The following is a 20,873-nucleotide window of genomic DNA, read 5'->3' as shown; positions in this document are numbered from 1 at the left end:
ATTAAGAATAGGCCGTTATTTTGTCTCAGTTTTCCATTTCGGATTGCTAAAACAACCTCACAATAAAACCGAGCTACGAAATAGTAAGCTCCACACCGAAGTATCAAAGTTTAACAAAAACATGTTTTACAAACCTGGTCCTTTTTCTTGACATCCCGTAACACTAGTTCCCCATTTTCGTTGACTTCTAGACTAGGCGATTCAGTTGGTGTGGCAGTCGAAAAAAATAATATTGGCGTCGAATCGCTCGATGTATTATCATCAGTATTGTCGTCTATGCTTCTTTTCCGTCGGAAATTTGTGTCGAATGTCTCCTGATTCACATCCCTCATTATTTGCTTAAATTCTGACACAACAAAATTACTGATCTGCTCCTGATTACTGCGGTTCACTTCGTCTTCGATATACAGTTCGGGAATTTGCTTGACCGTTGGATAGCTACTTTGAATCACAATTTGTCTTTTGGTTCGATCGTGGGACGAATCATTGTTCGGAGTGTCTGTTTTCGTATCAAGCAGCTCCGATTCGTTTCGTTCACGTTTCGATCGTAGACTCATGATTTTAGCCTTGGCCAACAGTTCCTCTTGAGATTCTTCCTCCAAAAATTGTGAAATTTCTTCACTAATTTGTTGCGACAGACCGAGACCCACCCGATCCCAGATCACTCTCGGTTTCGGTCGTCCTTGTGCTCGACAAGGTAATTTTATAGTTCCGCCTTCTTTCAATTCAACGTCGACCGGTGCTTCCGAAAACGATGGTGTGGCTGTTAAATGTAATAAAGAAAAAAAGATGCAAATGAAACAACCAGCAAAATATTATAATGCTTTTCCGCCAGTCAGATTTTCCATAAAATGTTTCTTTATCTTTTTTTATGTTTATGTCATTGATATGCTTACCATAAACATAAAGTTTTACAGCAACCGACACATTTCCACCCTCGTTGTGTCCTTTGCAAATATATCGTCCCTGGTCTTCGGCACGGGCGTCCTCGATGCGAAGTGTGTTATCTAATAACACTCTTGACCGTCCTTCTGGTAATTTACCATTATCTCGTACCCAAGCCACGATGGGTTTCGGGTCGCCTGTTAACTATAGATATATAGTGGAAAGAAAGAACGGTCAAAAAATTATGTGAAATGACATGAAAAGGAAGAAAAAATAATATTTTTATTTTGAGGAAATTGGTTCGGTTTATAGTCGCTTTTTGGAAGAGCGAGGATACATTTTGTAATATACATTTAGACAAGAAAAAAAGGGGAATATGTGTGGCGTGAAATGTCACATATAATTGGATAACAATATTGTGCTTGAACCATAAAAGTAAAATTTTATTTCATGTTTCATGTCAGAAACTATTCCGAAATTTTTTATCGTTTTCAGTTTTCCCATTCCCGCTCTATCATTAAAGCAATCTTCCATCCATACCCATACCCATACATACACACACCGTTCGCTTTATACTTTCAAGCTTGCTCTAAAAGAAGCGACACCGAACCAAAATTCGTTTTCATTCTGTTCCTATAGCAATTTTTGATGTTGACGCGAACAAAACACCAAGCTGCATTCGGGTATCACACGAAGTATGAATCAATGGTGAACATTACAAAGATAAGTTAAACGGAAAGTTTAACATAATATCGAAAAGTTTTTTTAGTATACCAGGCAATTTTGAAAAGCGATGATTACAAGCGAATTTCAAAGAAATTTTTTATTTTCCTTTGAAGACACAGTTCAAAGCTTTTGTGCTGGTCTGTCCGTGCGAAAATGTGTTACGATCGTTTCATTTTTAAGTTTTAGATAATGAGAGGTTGCTGTAGCGACAGTTTTGGGCGGTATGTTGAATGGAAAGTTCAGCAATTATTTACAGTGTCTCTTAGTTAAGGATACTTTACGATTTAACCGTACGACCGTTTCCATTGGGTATCGCATACGCGGTGTGATTCCCCGAAAAAATTATTCACCTAGGATATGTAAACAAACATTATACTTCTGTAAATTGTCAAAGTGTCATTCGCATATCTTGTTGTCTCGTTTTCGCTTATGCGATAAAAAAGAATATGCACGTATGACAAGCCGTCTCGGCAAGCCTCGACCGCTATTTCATACGTGCATAATATTTATTAAACAGCCTCGATGAAGCGGGCTGTTTAATATTTATTACTTCACTAGTTTATTTTCGTTAAATTCCGCAAATATTCGGTGAATCTTGGAAATTTTTTCTAAATTTCAGTAAATCGTTTGCCTTTCAAGCCACCAGAATTGGTTGAATTGTCGCTTAAAAAGCGATGAGAAGCCTGTCACGTCTCGAACACATGCCATAGATATTCTTTTTCAGAATGTTTGCAATGATAGCCCGTATTCATTTCATCGAATTCGTTTATGTAATGAGCAACTCTATTTTCCGATGAACATGCTCACTCTTTTGCATAATTAACAATATCGCTGGTCTAATTAACGTGAAAATCGTCACAGCTTGAATTCAAAATTATGAAAATTAAGAAATTAAAACAACCGTTCGTTGAAATATGGCTTGCCACAACGTCTATTACCTTCCAGATTTTTATGGTAAATATTAAAAATGTAATTCAAGAACATAACAGCCTTTCGTTCAACGAATACTATTTAACACAGTTCGTGTGATTATGCAGCGTTGTTAGTTTTAAGTGTAAAAATAAACTTAATTACCATAAAGAGTATTAAATAATCGATTTCGTGATGGTTTGTGTATTTATAGAAATAGTTCATGATTCATACAAAAAAATTAATTTACTTTTTACATCGGGTTCGGTATTAAAAGCGTCACAACCAGTAATCATATTTCGTCAAAGAGTATGTATATATTAAGGACTTGATTAAAACCGAATGACATGCATGCATAGTACTCTCGTATATAATACTAGTAACAGTAAAATATCCGTTCGGCTTTATGTAACACATAATTACAATATTATTTACCTCACATGGCATATCCAATCCCTCACCCTCTATCACTTCAGAATCTTGTGGTCCCCGTACAATCGTAGGTGGTGCCAATACTTTTAAAATAGCTGGCGGTGCTGTTCGAGAAAAAAATAATTAATTTTCTCTTTTTAACGTGATTTTTATAAGATTCGTGACCAATTGAATCCGATTGTACTTTATAGTATGGTCTTGGGTCATTCCATTACTTGGTATTATTCTTACCTGTTTTGCTACCAGCCATACTTTGTGCTGAACATTCATATTTGCCAGCATCGGTGGATTGTACTTCGGATATCATGAGACTCCCCTGATCGACCATTGATAACCTATATATTCCAGGAATGCATCAAAGTTTAATATTTTTTAATTAACAATAAACGATGGCTGGTAAATATAATTTTACGAAACATAATAATCGTTTTAACAGCCGAGAGTCCGTTGTGCCGAGCATACAACAACAATAAAAAATTGTATCCCACTGGATTATTTCTTTTTCCAGCAATTATTGTGCCATTAAATAATTCATGGCTTAATAGAGCCTTGGTAACGACTTTGCTTCGTTGCAGTGTGGGAAGTGAAATTATTGTGGAACGAATAAAAAAGCCGTTTCAATTGTTAATCAATTTTTAAAGTTAAATTAAAAATTGAATAATAAAAACGGTGTCGGTTCAACGCATGCAAAGCGTGTAATAATCCTCCCTAAACAGACACCTCTTGATATTTATTGGTCAATTGTTAATGTACAATAAAAGGAACGGTACAATTATCAAATGAAGGGGAGGCGGATGAGCCTTTGAATTGTTTTAGGAGCAGATAAAAATAAAAAGAAGGGAAACAATGTTGCAGCTATAATAAACACGGTGGCAGTTGGTTAAATTTCCCGTTACTTAGTTCCAGGGACTATTTTTGGGGAAAACATTTTGCTATATTTTCGTGAATTTTTCCACATTTTCGTAGGTTTTCCCAAATTTTTCTTGAATTTTTCCACATTTTCCTTAATTTTCACAAAAAAAAAATTTTTGGAAAATTTTGTAAGAAAGGTTGGAAAATTCGGAAAGTTTATGAAAATCGTGAAAAATCTATGAAAATGTGGAAAATCTATGAAAATATGGAAAATCTTGGAAAATGTGTAAAATTCAGAAAATGTTTTTCCACAAATAGTACCTGCTTAGTTATTGAAACACACACAACAAAATTAACTTTCTGCTACATGAAAGTATGGAGATAATTTATTCTAACCGTCCAAGTATGCAAAACACATGCAGAATATCCATTAACAACATACCTTTTACCGCTAAGATCCAATAGTTTTCCATTAAAATACCACAATACCGACGGTTCTGGTATTCCTCTCGGCGGTGTACAATTCAAAACAACATGTCCACCGACAAGAGCCACCGAATCCCGTGGCACCAGTCGAAAGTCATCTTTCAGCACTGAAACAGAAAACACAGAAAATTAATTTGCTGAATGTTTTCCAACAAAATGATTGCATGCCACACAGTAAACTTTTTTAATTTGCTTTAGTGATCCTTTTACGTGTAATTTTAGCATAATTTTATATGTTATGCCAGAGTCGGTCGAATATGCCGCATCCATAACAGTAATGGTTAGATGCGACCCAAATGCAGCGTTATTATTTTAATATGCAGTCGTTGTTAGTTATTGCTAAATTGAATATTCCCCTGAGTGTACAAAATTGACATGTCGAATTATATTCCAATATTATACAATGAACGAGCGAAGTGAACTCGTTCACGTATATATATATGTACGCATTATAACCGGTTTAATTATATTAATTAATGTTATTGGCATTTCAATTATTATATTGAATTATAGAACGAAACAAATGATTTATTTCTGATCAAAATTTGCATTCAAATAGATATAAATACAATTGCTCGACACAATCATTTCGTAACTTATAAAGTATCTTTTTGTCTGTTTAATGAAATGAAATCGTTCGAATTGTACATTTTGATGCATTGGTTGTTGATGGCTTCATTGCATTGAATCGACTTTGAGTTTTGGTTCGCATAATACATTTAATGCTGTTAGCGACGAAATGAAATGCCATGGCAATCGTATAAATAAACTAATCAAGTAAAAGATTTTGCATCAATTATACATCTTCATGTTTGCTCGATGTTGTGCACACGGAATTTTGAAAACCGACACATTTTCTGTTTCTGTATTTTACTTGAGTTTCCGATTTCTCCTGCTTCAATTTTCACAAAAAACCAGTAAACCACGAAACAGAAAATGTGTCGGTTTTCAAAATTCCGCGAGTGTATGTCAAAACCGATAATAATATTTCGGTTGATAAAAAATATGAAAAAGGAGATATAAGTGGAGATAAAAAAGTGTGATGTGGAGATATAAAACTCCAAAATGGAGATAAATTCCATAGAAAATTGGAGATAATAAAATCTAATTTCGGAGATAATAAATTGTATTTTGGAGATAATATAACTAGATATGGAGATAACAAATGTATGGAATGGAGATGAAACAAATAAAAAGTGGAGATAATAATTTCAGAAAAGGAGATAACATCAGAGATTAAAAATTCAAAAACGGAGATATCAAATGGAGATAAAAAAAACTAAAAACAGAGAAAACAAATTTAAAAAAGGAGATACTATAAAAAAAGGCAAAAAGTCAGGATGCTTGACAAAAAGTTAGAAGGTACATAAAAAGAGTTTTAACACGCCGAGCGATCCGGCCCATTGTTTCGGAGCGAAGCGGAGGGCCACAATGCGAGCCGGGCGCCGGAATGGTGTCGGTAACTTAGGAGTTTTTTTTTCTCTCGCATCGTCTACTAATTAGTCTGTGTAATTCATTGCACATAAAAAGCGTTTTAACACGCCGAGCGATCCGGCCCATTGCCCTGGAGCGAAGCGGAGGGCCGCAATGCGAGCTGGGCGCCGGAACGGTGTCGGTAACTTAGGAGTAAATTTTTTTTCTCTCGCATCGTCTACTAATTAGTCTGTGTAATTGTTCTCGTCGTAAAGGCGTTTAGTCCGTTCCTAGGGAATTCATCCTTTTACGAAATGTAACGTAAAGGAGATTAGTTCGTCCCTATAGAATTCATCAACCTCGCAAAGTTGGTAGGTTTAAACCTACCAACTTTTTGCCAAAGCTATCAACTTTTTAGTCGCGCTCGATCAGCAAGTTGGTAAGTTCTTTTGGCAGGTTCCAACCTACCGACTTTGGAAAACTCGCAAAAATCTTCGTCACGACGACCAGACTATAAAAAAGTTGGTAGGTTTAAAGTTGATTGATACTTTACGGAGATAGTTCTTGCAAATTACATATGATGACACAGAAATAGTTTTCATTCATTCTCCTATATTTATGGAGATAATAAAATCAGTTTTGGAGATAATATAGCTAGATATAAAGATAACAAATGTATAAGATAAAACAAATTAAAAAGTGAAGATAATAATTTCAGAAAAGGAGATATCATCAGAGATTAAGAATTTAAAAACGGAAATACCAAGTGGAGAGAAAAAAAACTAAAAGCAGAGATAACAAATTAAAAAAAGGATATACTATAACTTCGTTTTCAACCAAATTATCTCCATTTGTTAATTTTTTATCTCCGTTCCTTGTTATTTAATCTCAAGTTTTATTTAATTTATCGGCATTTTTTAATTATTTATCTCCATTTTTCGATTGTTTAACTCCACTTTTACTATTTTTTATCTCCGTTTTTCAATTTTTCATCTGCCGTTTATTGCGATCCATGTCAAAAATAGGTTCGAAAATCGCAGTCGGTCATCTGTTATCCACAGCGGCGAAATAAACAAGGCGCGATTGTTGATGTGTATTTATATAACAACATGCATGCTAAAACTGATGAAGTAAAAGATTTGTGGAAAATACTTCGATCAAACGAAGTAATAGATTTCGATAATGAAAGGATGATTGATTCCTTGATTGAATCGTCATAACAAAATTAAATGGCAATAAATTTGAGATGAACCGACTTTTGAAATGATTTAGAGGACATGAGACTTAGTCAAACGAACTGATGGAGCACGTTTGTTAGTTGGAACACAATACTTCGCCTCTACAAGATTCTGAACAGTGAACTAGTCGAATGATGATGCAATTGTTGATGATACAGTCGGTGCAGCCAAGTTACCCAGACTACGATGGGCAGGACACGTGGATCGAATGATCGAAAAACCATATATCGAGAAAAGCTTTAGAGAAACGTTCTCACAACAACAGAGCGAGTGGGAGTAAGTTTGTTTTTATTCGAAATGTATATTTCCAACTGTGAATTTGGCCCGACCGAAGTCTGGAGAAATCATTCATGTTAACATCACTCTTGTCGCATACTATATTTACTCGCAGCTAAAACTTTTTATTTAATTGCTTTTAAAACATTATTGACTAAACAAATTCTCGTTCCTATAAAAATTGCACCTACAAACTAAAATCATTGTTTGCTCACACAAGAGTGTGTAACCAAAGGTGGTTTATATTTACACAACTAAAAATTACTTTCCATAAAATACACACATGTATGTACCATATATACAAAATGCAACATTCGTGCCATTCATATATAGAACACCGTTCAGGCATTTCTTTGATTTTCCAAAAAAATAAAAAAAATAAAAAAAATTCTTCGATTATTTGATAATATTGCTTTCGAGAATGTTATTTATTTTTCCGCTTTTTCGTAATCTTAGATAAAGAAAATAAAATATTTATTACACATTTGTGTACCTTACAGGTATATATGCAGGTTCGACTTTATTTCTTATTTTTCTTCAAGATTATTATTATTTGGATGGAGGTTACATTATGTAAATAAATATACCTTCGCTTTGATTTCGCTAGTTTTCTTTACAGATATTCTACAAATCGTTCCATATGCTTTTATCTTGCCTATAATGTGCGTTTAGTCGAAAAAATATGAAATATTTGCATACCTCCGACTGAACGAGCACATAATATTCGGAACAAATTTTTCCGTTAAATTTCTTTTGTGCATTGCAATTGTGCATAATGGATGAAAATTTATCGCTACATTGCATGCGAGACAGGGAGCCCATGTTTATGTCAGTCCCTCTGAAGGACCTAGTATTTTTACCCGATAAGAAAAATTTCTGACTTTCAAGGACTTTTGTTTTAGATGGATAGGAGGACAGTAATGAATGGTATGACCAGCCTATATCTAAACTAATTCAATAGTAGATAGTCTAACTATAGCCAATTTTAAGGCGGCACTGCCAATTTAGTAAGATATCCAATTTTGAAGATCTTTAAGATGACATTTAAAATGGATGTTGGGGGTAGCATATCTTATTAGAAGATAAAATTCGAATTGGCTCAATTGTCTGACTCGACAGACATTCCAATAAAAAACTCTATTTGCATTTGAACTGCACTGTAGAGGGTGTCAAATTTCTATAAAAAAGTGGGTGTGAGCAAAGATCACGGACTTTCTCTCATTTTCCATACATTTTTGACGCAACGTGATCTTTGTTAAATGGTGTTGCCAACTTGCACCTCAAGTGCCAATATTCGAATTGCATTCACATAGGCAATTACAGGCTCATGCCAATAACAAACACATGGCTTGTAAATAGTGTATTTGCTTTCCTAATACCGTTAGGGCGCGCTAAGCGATTAAAAATAAAACTAAAAGAGAGAGAGAGAAAAAATGAGCGATTTTCATCATTGATAAAGTAGGAATCGTAATCGAAATTTAATTAAGACTACAGACTTGTATGGAAAATTCAAAATTATGAAGAAATCCGTAATAAATTATGTGATAGATGTCATAAGTTTAAAACCGTCCCTTTATGTGGGACTGACTTGTACACAGCCTCCCGATCTAAACGATTTCTTCGGATTTTTTTTCGTTATTTCAAAAAGAAAATATCATTCCAATGTAAGTAGTATATGGCATGGCGTATGTGTGTAGAAATCGGAAAAGGAGAATTTTCATTTTACATTTACGAAACGTAATTTGGTGCATTATTGCTATATGGCTTGGAAAACGTTCAAAACCATTTTCAAAATTCACTTAATAATGTGAATTACGTCGCATATATGCCACCAAAAGTCTTTCTCTCAATTGAGAAACGAGTTTTCTAAACACAAAACTAAGAATTTTTCGCATTCTTTTGTGGAGTTTCATTTTTATTTCTTTCGAAAAAGCTCCCCGGCTTATTAAGTATGAAATTCAAATATTTAGAGTTTCATGGTATAGTGTGCCAGCCATACCATCACCACAAAACCGCATTGAAATATTTTATTTTGTTAGGGAACATTTTATGTTTGACCTGTGCAACTCGTATCTAAATATTTAGATTTTCAATTCATGTAATATAAATAAAGAGAATCGTATCTTTGTGAATGAAGCATCAGTGTTTAGAAGAAGCAAATCTTCTCGATTTAACTTATAACTGTTGTTACACACTATATACAAACACAATACTCTGAGGCAGATTTATTTTTGTATAAAACCACTCGGTATGAAATGAAGAATGGACGGGATTGTGTGTACGTACTTATATATCAAATATTTGTTTGTAATTAGGTCATATAACTTTTGTGGAGAATGGATATATTCTTGACAAAGAGTCCTTTGTATGGTTACAGATCTACCAATTTTCTATCTTAGAAGCAGACTTATAACTCCTGTTATAGTCTAGCGCGTGTGGATAACGTTCGATAAACTCTTTATTGTTCGCTAATCCAATTCTGATCAGTTATACAAAAATTGAAGATGATCCATGTAAGGGTATTTTGCTGGCAAAAATCTTATCGCAGTGTAGTACAAAATGCCTTTCTTTCAGTTAGACTTTCAAACGAGGAATTTTTACAGATATATAGAAAACTAGAATAGAATGACGATCAAACTTCTGATCTTCTTTTTCGTAATAGCGAATGGTTTTTGCCACTGTTTCGATCTGTGAGAAGTACGTCTTTCGACCACCTTCGACCTGAACAAAAACACCACTTTCTCATAAGGCCATGGCGACAGTCCTGGATGATAACATTGGCTTGAAAACAATAATATCACCCAGAAGACGATAATATCGCCCAGTGGAATTCGTCTTTAGAACGATATTATAATCTTCGAGTCTAGAAAAGTCATGTCATCGAGTGTGAAACTGTTATGTAATGGTCAACTTTCTCATGGGGCGGGCAATAACAGTATGTTACGTCACTGTTTGTAAATATTTGTTTAGGCAAGTGTGAGGTTTGCGGAACAAGCCGAAGGCGAGTGGAGTAATCGCACGTGCCTAAACAAGCATTTACAAGCAGTGACGTAACACATTTTACATGTTTGTGGACGGTAAGTGCATTTTCCCAGTCACAAGCAGTGACATAAAGTGCACTTTACCGTGCATAAGCATGTAAAATACTTTTTCTTTGTATGGATTTGGAATACCCGTCTCTTCCACTACCAAGAACTTTTTAATCAACTTCAAAAATATTATTCACACATTTTGCAGAAGTGATTCTTCCTTGCACGCTTGACTATAAACCATTTTGATATTAAACAAGAATGTCAATCGCGAAAATTGTGTAAAAAGTCAATAAGACAATAAGCTTCAATCAGTAAATTGTCTATCGCTTATGAACCAACGATGCGACCGTATTTATCTATAGAATGTTTATGCTCCTTCTTCGCCTCATTAAAGATTGTTTTTTTTGAGCAGCTAAAAATTATATTGTTAGTCATGCACGCGTGTACTCAATACGACCTAGTGTACAATCAAACTTCTATATTCTGACTTTTTATACATTTTATGTAATGGAAAACATTGCTGGCGTAGGATTTAATTTGAATTTCTGTGCGTGTTAAAATAATGAATTTAAAATTAATTGCAGTTAAAACTTGAAACGTTAAAATGTAAACTGATTTTCCCTGGCTCCATCCCCCAAACAAAACCAAAAAAATGGCAATCACAGAAAAATTGCCATTGCATTTCGTAAATTATAAAAATTTATTTTAATGAAATATTCAAATTCAATTAATTGAAGTAAAAAAAAAAAATTAATTTCAATGAAAAATTGTTCACTATGTATGATAAATAATTCAATTATAAGTTCGCAATTCGTTAGCTATTGTATATTATGAAATATTTATGGATTTGCAGACACATTTATGCCGGTATGCTATTATGGTGAGCAACGAGCATTGTGTGTATTGCTGCAATGGTAAATTATTATTTTGATGAGGTTTTCAGTTGAAAATGATGAACAGTTTCAATTGAATGCCACAACTCCACAACTTCGGAGCATATTTTCCAACAATCAGCAATAAAAACCAATGACGTTACGGATTTTAATTTGAATTTCAATCAGTTTTTAAGTGGAAATCTTTCACTTAGTATGAGACCATTCTATATTGCAGATTAGCGGGGGAGCACCAGTCAGATTGAAATAAGTTAATAATTAGCACACGGGTCATTCAAATAGTAAATAAAAATTTCACCAAAAAGAAGTTGTCTCTGGATGCGTGCCCTCCATTCAGAGCCATTTTATAGAAAATGGTTTTTTAAGATTTTTAAGCTGTGCCTAAAATTTGAATTTCAAGTGTACGAGTCGTTTCCTTGTTTGAAAACGCAATAAAGAATCTCGCACTTTCCATTTTGAATTTGGCCAGCACTAACGGCGTGAATTGGCTTTCATAGACCACACGGATAGATCTTTTGTTAAGCACATAGTTAATCAAAATTGAAAAATTCCTGCTCACTTTTAGATTAAGGGGATGTGGAGAAATCCTCATTAGCAGTTGTGATGATTTGTGGGATGAACTGTTTCGGAACTGTTGCTCTATACCATTTGTTTGTTGATTTTGAAACGGCATATGACAGGGTTTTCGGAGGAAACTATGGAATGCTATGGTGGAACTTGGTTACCCCAAAAAACTTATTCATTTGGCTAGAATGACTATCACATGTGAGAGCCAAGGTCAAAATTCGGAACAATCTATCTGATACCTTTGAAGCCTTGGAAGGACTTAGACAAAGCGATGGACTGGCAGCTCTATTCTTCAACATTGTTCTTGAGAAGGTGATAAGAGAGAGCGACGTGGAAACCAGCGGTACAATCTTCAGAAAGTTGAGTTAGTTGTTAGGATATGCTGATTGGACGTAACATTGACATCGTTAAAGAGAATTTCACGAAAATTGAAGATAGGGGTGCTGAGTTCGGTCTCAAGGTCAGTGAGAGAAAAACCAAGTACATGAGATGGCAGACCAACGGACCATACGCTGGAGGTGAATAGAAAACACTTCGAGACTGTCGACAGCTTTATTTACCTTGGGTCGCTGGTCAATAGTGATAATAGCATCGGAGAGGAAATATGTAGAAGGGTAACGTTTGGTAACAGGAGCTACTACAGTCTTCAAAAACTCATCCGGTCAAAAACACTCAACCGCAACCTTAAGTGCGAATTGTACAGATCGCTGATTCGACCAGTTGTAGCATATGGATCGGAAGCTTGGTGCATGACACAAAGTGACGAACAGACACTTTTGGTTTTTGAAAGGAGAATTCTTCGGTCAATTTTTGGAGGTGTCAATGTGAACGGCAACTGGAGAAGAAGATACACCATGAGCTGTATCACCTTTACAAGGAGCCTAATATAGTCAAATTCATCAAAATCAATCGATTAAGATGGCTCGGTCATGTACAAAGAATGAACGAGGAACGAGTAACACTGAAACTGCTATATACAAATCCCGATGGAAGACGCAGACCAGGAAGGCCAAGAGCGAGATGGAAAGATGCAATTGAGTCTGATCTAAAAGTACTAAGAGTGAGCGACTGGAGAACGTTGGAGCGGAATATGTCCGATTGGAGAAGATTGCTGGAGGGGGCCAAAACCAATAGTAGATTGTAGTGCCCGCCTAAGTAAGTAAGTAAGTACTGTTTCGGATAAATACATGTTCTCAAAATACTGTATCAAGAATAGTGATTGCAGTTACCGACATCGCTGTAGGTCGGAGCATGTAAATTAACACCCTATTGCTAGTACGATTATCATCAGCTTAGTAATCTCTTTCGTTAGAGTCCTTGTTAGAGTGAGATAATCCATCGCATTGGCTCGAATGCGATGAGGTCTATTGGAGAAATTTGCTGAGTTTACCGAAAAATATTCAGAAAATTTGCAGGAATTGCTATCATTAAAACGTATTTGATTTGGGCCAGTGCGATAATGCTTCACGACAATGATTCCACCGAAAGATATTTCTAAAAGGTGATGCCAATTCTGAGTTAATTAATTTACATGCTGTTACAGTTGCAATTTACCAAAAATTTACCGAAGTCGGTTAATGCAATCTCTAATCAAAATTCGAATGTTTAGGTGTCCTGAGAGGTAGAAATTAAAGCAATTTGTAGGATTCAAAAGAGACTCCCCGAAAGCGAGCAAAATTAATATTTTCAAAAATAAATTGAAAAGGATGACGACTTCTCAAGGGGAACAAAGTTTGTAATATCTAGTTTACCAGCATGTTCACATTTTTATAACCGTGCGCTTTACAGTGTAATGGAAAACTTAATTTTATACTGAATTAAGTTTGATGACCATAAAGTATTGTTGGGAATTCAAAAAGCCTCACACTTGAACTCCTTGTTTGAAAGCGTTCAAGCCGCACACAATTATCCAAGCAATTAAAATGTCTACTCCCAAAACAGTCATTGTGTTTACAGTAAAATTTGTTTACATTCCTTCCACTACAGAACACTTAAAGACGAATCATTAATAATTCCGGAAAAATATTCGTGCACAAAAAACCGTTTCGAGCAGAACCATTTCAACCCCCAATTGTATGGGCCATTGTGTTTTGCTTTGTGTGTATGTGTGGATCTTCAATTACTCACAAAAAAATATAAACCCGTCAGGCATTTCAATTAAAATGGTTGTTTTAAATCGTAAATACATTTTTTATGTTTGGTTTTAGTTTTGTTTTTTATATTGTTTAACAACAGAGGAAGGAAAAAAAATTCGAAACAAAATCAATATTTGGATTGGATTGGGTCATACAAAAAGTCGATAATAAACTGAAATTTTGTACACATTACATACAACACAGCCCATTACAATATGCATGATTAAATAGCATAACACGGTTTTACAACTAAAACGATTCTCAAGTATGTGGCTTTTTCATTTCTTCGTTCGGTTTGCTTACAATATTTACCACACAATGCACATAATATATCTAAACGCATTCTTGGAAGAAGTGTCGTAAAAAAAATGTTTGTAATCATTTAATATTTATTCTAGAAGAATGGAACGAAAACGTACAAAGACATCTTTGATATACGACGTTCCGTATACGATATGAATCCAGAGTTTGCTATACACTTCTGGTCCACATATATATATAGAGAGAGAGTTAAAGTGTGACACAAAGTGTATGGGTGAAGATGAATCGATGTTTGAATTTATTTGAACTCTTGGCAGGTTTTGTGTTATACGAAATTATATATCTATTGGGTCACATCGTACCATTGTGTGTATATATTCTGTTACACACTGTATGCTTAGCTGGCTTAGCTATGCCTCAGCATCATCGTTATATTTGATCATCAAAAGATGTTGCATTTTTTGTGAGGTTCCAATTCTTTTTTTCTCTTTAAATTCAGTTGACTTACTTGCTATTTGTAAGGTTGCATTTCTACTGGCTGCTGTTCCTGCTGTACTTTTAGCCTCGCACCAATATACGCCGCTGTCTTGTTCTCGTTTATTTTGCATTACCCTGAAAAATAAGATCATTTTTGATTACAGCAGGATTTGGCAGAACGCTTCATTATTGTAGAGGCATTCGATTCTTTGAGGTTAAGATTTCCAGTGCAATCGGAGTGTCGATCAAAACAAAAAATTTTGCATTTATTATATGTCACATCTATTGTCGAGAGCGAAGACAAAAATAAGCAATTCGCTCGGGCTTTTTCAGTTTAGTATATAGCGAAATATTCGTCTTAACTATTGAGGTAATAGATTTTTCCTAACTAGTGTTGAAATATCGCGCTTATTTCTCACGTCGTTTAGAAAAAAGGTTGTTCCTAACTCATGCTAAAAGGCCTTTACTCATTCGCTAAAAAGGCATTTTAGCATGCGTAAGGAAAATAACTATTAAAGTAGCCTGAACTTATTGACTTTAAGAGAGCCATATTAACTCCATTAAAGCAAAAAGAAAATCAAGGTATAGACCACTAGCCGAAAAGTAATTCAAAATGAGAACCTGGAAGGAAACAAAAAATTGTCCAAATGGTATATCAACTTACTTTCATGTTTTACTTTACAGAGAAAGACGAGGGAAATTGAGAATTACTTTAAGTTCTTGCAGTGGAGTTCTTCAGAGTTTTTTATTCGATATTTTATTAGGGGACATCATCAAAACGGAAAGTTTTGATGTTAAATCTTAATAGATCCAAATACATCACCTATTCTGTGATGTGACATCAACATGAAAATTTTTCGCTTGGCTATAGTCTCCTAATAGTTACGAGGAAGTGTTTCATGGTCTATGACATATAGTAAATCCAGTTTCTAGATCTCCTCTTGGAGCAATTCATTTCAGGATCGAACTGGCTATCAAATTGCGCAAAGTTCGCTGAAAAAAGATTTATTCAAAGGGACGCCAATATCGGAATTTGTAACTAAAAAGAAGTTTTCTTAATGCCCGATTTTAGAATACCTTTTCGATACAGATATCTTTCACGTACAATAGTCATGAGTAAAAGTAACGGTTTTTTGTCAAGCTACACTGTCAGTTTGTTTATCTACTGCAAGTTGAAAATATTCATAATTTTCAGTAACAATCTAGTTAGTAAACGCAGTTAATTTACACACGACAATTCTCGTGCTCGCTTCGCTCGTATCGGCAAACTCACATCTAGCGCGCAAAACAACCCGATTTACTAACTAGTTAGCAAAATAGCTATTGAACAATGCATTTGTTGATCGGCCGTCGTTGTAATTTGATTTCTGGTGGGAACACTGTTCCACCTACGTAAATTTACTCTATATGAACGAAATATCCAGCCATTACTATGAAGGTTGCATTATAATTAGTTACTTCCCTTTTCGTAACACTATAAATCCGTCTACTCTATTGTTTGTATGAACTGCGAGACATGGACAAAGAAAAACTTTGGAAGAGATGATTAAGTTATACGACGAATGATCGTAATAATTTCTTTATATGGACTCCATAATGGTAGTTTGTGTTGTTATGTCGTTTATTGGCCGGTCCTTTTCTTCGTTATACTTCTGTAGACCGAGAATATATCTTGGGAACGATAAAAAACCAAATAAAATCAACGGAAAATCATAAACTGAACGTTCCAAAAAATAAACTTTTTTTTGTTTTATTTGTTTCCTCGTACGAAAGCATCTCATTCCAGTCAGAATGCAACAAAAGCATAAATGAAACGAATAATGTGTAACGTACGTCGTACATGTAGTTTTTACGATTTTCTAATTTCAAACTCAAGAGTTCGATGATTGATTTACTGCATACTTAAAAATACATTGTTTTGTTTGTTCTATTTATTATTTTTATGTGTGCATGCGTATATATATTGGATATGGATGGATGGGATGAAGCATGAGGCTGCGGACCAAGTTGAATGAACAACCTAATTCAATTATTCAATAATAATAAACTTTGAGTAGACTTTTCCGTTTGTTTTTTGTTTAACTAAGAAATTGTAAACAGGGCTTTTAATGCGGGTAAATTTATGATGAGTAGAGGTGAAGTACAAGTTTTTCAATTTCCACTTAAGTCCTTTTTTTTACTTCTTTCTTTCATGAGTTTAGAAGTATTCGTTGGTTATGTTCAAGCATTCTGAAGAGATTTGTGGTATTGTGTAATTTACCTAAGAAAAAATAAGGATCCTTCAGGTAGTACCACTCTTCGTTCCGACGGGACCAATGGCGTTCCGTTGTGATACCATAGTATTTCTGGAGGTGGTCGACCAGCTGCTTTACAGTTTAACGTTAACGGTTCTTCGCGTGCAGCTACTGCATCTGCCGGATGTTCTAAGATTTTTGGACGTTGTTGAGCTGTAAAGAAAAAGAACAAAAAATGTAAATTAAATTTTCCTCAATTTTTATGTGTAGTATGAAACAATGCGGCAATAGAAAGTTAACAATCAAAGAAGGAAAAAAATTGAACACACAAAAAAAATGAGAATTGAAATGCAATCTGTTTTCAAAAAGTTTATAAGTAGACCAACTGGATACACTCCAGATAATTAGCCATTACCCAGTATGCTTTAGGAGAGTTAAAAAAAAACTACGTTAAGTGTGGTGCTTAAGTTTGTTTTTCTTGTAAATTTTTTTCTTTCTTTCTTGTATAATCACTTGAGTTTGGTTTATATACTTTTCCATGTTGCATAAAAAACCCAACTGAATGAGGCTAATGGGTTTAAAATTGAATTCGGTTTATCGATTTGGAAATTAGTTTGGTTTCGTATAATGTAATGTTTGGCGTTTGGTATTTGACTACATCAATTCCAATATTTAACTTTTCGTATTATAGAAATAATAAAAGGTGTTTTCTTTACGGAAATGATTTATTTAACGATTTTATTGACTTACAGGTCTCGGATTATTATGGTTACATTAATAAGCTATTACAATCGATTCGAGTAGAGTTTCGTAATGGTGCTGAGAAGAAACGTTTTTTTTTGTTTGGTATGTTTGTTTTAATAGAAATCGAGGAATATCTGAGTCACAAACTACCAGGGAAAACGGTGCAGTATGCTAATTGCACGTTTTTTTTTTGTTAGTTTAGTCGATAACTCAATTTTTTATGGAAACATTTACAATCTCAACCCAAAAATAACTCCTCAAGGTATGCTAACAAGTAGCAGCAAAATAATTAGTTCTATAATCACGCGCCTCTTCTTGAAAGAATGCATTCGAAAGTGTTTCTAGGAGAGATTGTAGTAGTTGATGCATTGTAAAAGTTTGAACTTATCGACTGCACTGTGTCAAAATTGTTTATAAAACTGAAAATACCGTACAGGGAGTGGAATATAATCGGAAACCTTCAGCCAACCATCGTATGAGAACATTTATTTTGAGGCGATCTAAATATCCTAAACACGATGACATTTTGAAAATAATTGCGTCTGTTATTGGCATCGAAGGCAAAAGAAAATGATCAACTCGAACTTATTACACTTTATGTAGTAAAATTTATGTCTAAACAATTGAAGTAAAAGATTTTTTAGTATGAGAAAAAGAAGTAACAGACCGATAATTATACAGGTGAGAGACTTCTGTTAAATATTAGCCAATTTTAGAAAAGTTGTCCATCAATTTGCTGTATTTGATTCCCAGCAAAGTAAAAGTTTCGTGGAACGGGAAATGTATCCGAGAAAAACTTACGAAATACATTTTACCTGCCTGTTAGCTAGCTGGGAAACCACAAACTTTGAAAGATCACAAAAATTGAAAAAAACATTGAACCTAGATCACCTAGAACAATTAATATGACAGTGCTGAGATTAAATATACTTCATTTAACCAATGAAAGTGTAAAACAGGTACAGTCTATTGTCCGCCCGGAGGACATAAAAATGTCCGCACTCATTTTCATATTATTTTGACATAAAATGTGAGTGCGTTTAAGACGAATTCGCCGATCGACCATACCTGTTCTAGACTTTCATTGCATTTAACTTGTAACAAAATGTGCTGTGTGTACATAACTAGTTCAGAATTGGGAGCATAGTTCCGAAAGCTATAGACAAATGGAACGTTATGTATAACGATTTGTCAGGCGTGTTCATTGTCAGATTAATGCACATAAGTCTGCTGTATAATCCATAATAAAATTGCAATAACCTTTCACAGACGGTAAGGTAAGCATATAAGCAGTATAATAACCGAATCCGTTATTTCTTTCGATTTTCTTTCGATCGAAGATTTACAACAGATTCAACAGCCAAAATCTCTTACTCCATTTGTTGTGTTGGGTTATATTTGAAGACCGATTTACTATTAAAGATCGATCTTGACAGGTTGATTGCGAAAGCATCTGCTGTAATCGCCACGAAATAGATTTTTCGATACAATTTTCCTTCCATTCGGTATACTGTGAGTAGAGCATATAAAAGTTGTACTCATCGTACCAATCGACATTTAACGCTGATTTATAGTAATTTTTGTTACAAGTTACGGAAACTATATTCGGCTTCTTCCAGCCAATCAGCAGCTGATTTTGGTTAAACTATTTCTAGGTTAACGTAGCTGGCAAAGTAATAAGTCTTCAAAGTACATTCTAAAATTAACCTTTTTGAAATGGCGAAATTATCCCCTCAATACGATTAACTCTAGTACTGGTCAAAGTACAACCTGCTATTTGAAACAAGATCTTTTATTTCTCTCGTTTCAACTCTTTATATTTTTGTCCTTGTTGTCGAAAGGAAAACACCACCCGATTCTGAAAGGTTATTGACCATATTAAATCAATCCAATCAATTTGAAACAAATGTAAATTGCTAGAGATAGCGAACAGCGAAACATCAATTTACATTATGCAATTGCATCACATTACTTCACCAAAATGCATTGATGGACGATGACAAATTATGAAATGGAAATTGACCATATCCTCTAAACTCCATGCAGCGTCAGAAATGTAATGATAATAATTTGGCGTAAATTAACTCGGATTTTAGCTGTATATATTCCCCACCCGATAAAAGAAGCAGAAAAAAAAATAATTATTTTTAAAGTGCTCGTATAATCACAATATTGCAACAGACACATGGATATTAAATTTAATTTTCTCTGTGAAATGGGCATCTGGTTTCGTGTTGCTCTTTATTTAAAATAACTTTTTGGAACAAAGTTCCACAGTAATCTTAATTGTGTTGTGAACTGAATAAATTGATACTAATTTGCTTAATTCAACAAGACATGGTTATATTATAATGCAAAGGAATTTCTTTCTTTTTTAGAAGCAGTAGAATTCGTATTGAGATCGTGTTTATCTTTTCTTTCTTTTTAATCGAACATTTTCAATTTTCACACATTATCCAATTAATTTTTTATTTTTTGAACATTACACTTTATTGGATTAACAATTTGGTAATTTAACGACGCGTGTCCTTCTCCCTATTATATTTTCCACAATGGGAAAATTAAACTCCTTGGCAACTAATGTATATAAAATACGAAACGAAATTAATAGCATTCTCTCTACAGTATTATGCCTTTGATGTTTCGGTATATAATAATAAATCCCATACCCAAACATATCAGCAATAATCTCCGTGAGCTGATATTTATTTTTAATTAATTTTTCGTTTTTGTTGTATAGCTAGCGCAAGTTTTTTAATATTTTTTTTGTTCGTTATTATATGTTCTGACACTGAAATTCAATTCTATTCATTGGATTTCATTCAATTTGGCCCAATGGGTGTGGAACATATAAGATTATATTACCACCGTGTACACTGTTCATCACCTATTGCAGTTCGAATGCACAAAAATCCATGCACAATTCAGTAATAGCGTACGTCAGTCATCCATTTGTAAAAAGTGATGCAACCGAAAGGGAGAACAATAACCACTCTGGTTTTATTTTTTTCTTTCCATCTTCCATTTGAAATTTCTGCACCAAAAATACTAGGCCCCACCGCTTGGGTGGGTCAGGTCCCTTGACTGGCTATTTTTTCTATAATTCCAGCCTTAGTTTTCTAACCATTTTTAAATGAGGTGGTGTTTTTGAGATCACAAAATTAAAGTCACATGAAAAGGTGATGTCTCTTTTATTCAGAAAACAGCAGTCATCACATGCTTCATTTTACTTATATTTATTTAATTTCCTGAAGAAACAAAAAGAGCTATGAGTTGAAGGTCCTGCGAGCGATGTCTTACTCCTAAGTTGAGT

The 20,873-nt window shown here is 34.3% G+C and overlaps 1 protein-coding gene across 1 annotated transcript in view; it reads right to left on the bottom strand.

Annotated features, from left to right (window-relative positions):
- LOC119072207 (protein sax-3-like) overlaps positions 1–20,873 on the bottom strand; it is a 53,533-nt gene that overhangs the window by 4,207 nt on the left and 28,453 nt on the right. The window contains exons 2-8 of the mRNA XM_037177380.1: positions 16,843–17,029; positions 14,614–14,717; positions 4,247–4,397; positions 3,184–3,287; positions 2,956–3,056; positions 897–1,089; positions 135–763 (exon numbers count right to left, since the gene is read on the bottom strand). Of these exons, the coding sequence (XP_037033275.1) occupies positions 135–763; positions 897–1,089; positions 2,956–3,056; positions 3,184–3,287; positions 4,247–4,397; positions 14,614–14,717; positions 16,843–17,029 (1,469 nt within the window). The remainder of the gene's footprint in view (positions 1–134; positions 764–896; positions 1,090–2,955; positions 3,057–3,183; positions 3,288–4,246; positions 4,398–14,613; positions 14,718–16,842; positions 17,030–20,873) is intronic.

This window comes from Bradysia coprophila (assembly GCF_014529535.1).
Source record: "Bradysia coprophila strain Holo2 chromosome IV unlocalized genomic scaffold, BU_Bcop_v1 contig_81, whole genome shotgun sequence".
NCBI lineage: Eukaryota > Metazoa > Arthropoda > Insecta > Diptera > Sciaridae > Bradysia > Bradysia coprophila.
This window is presented reverse-complemented; position numbering and strand designations above follow the sequence as displayed.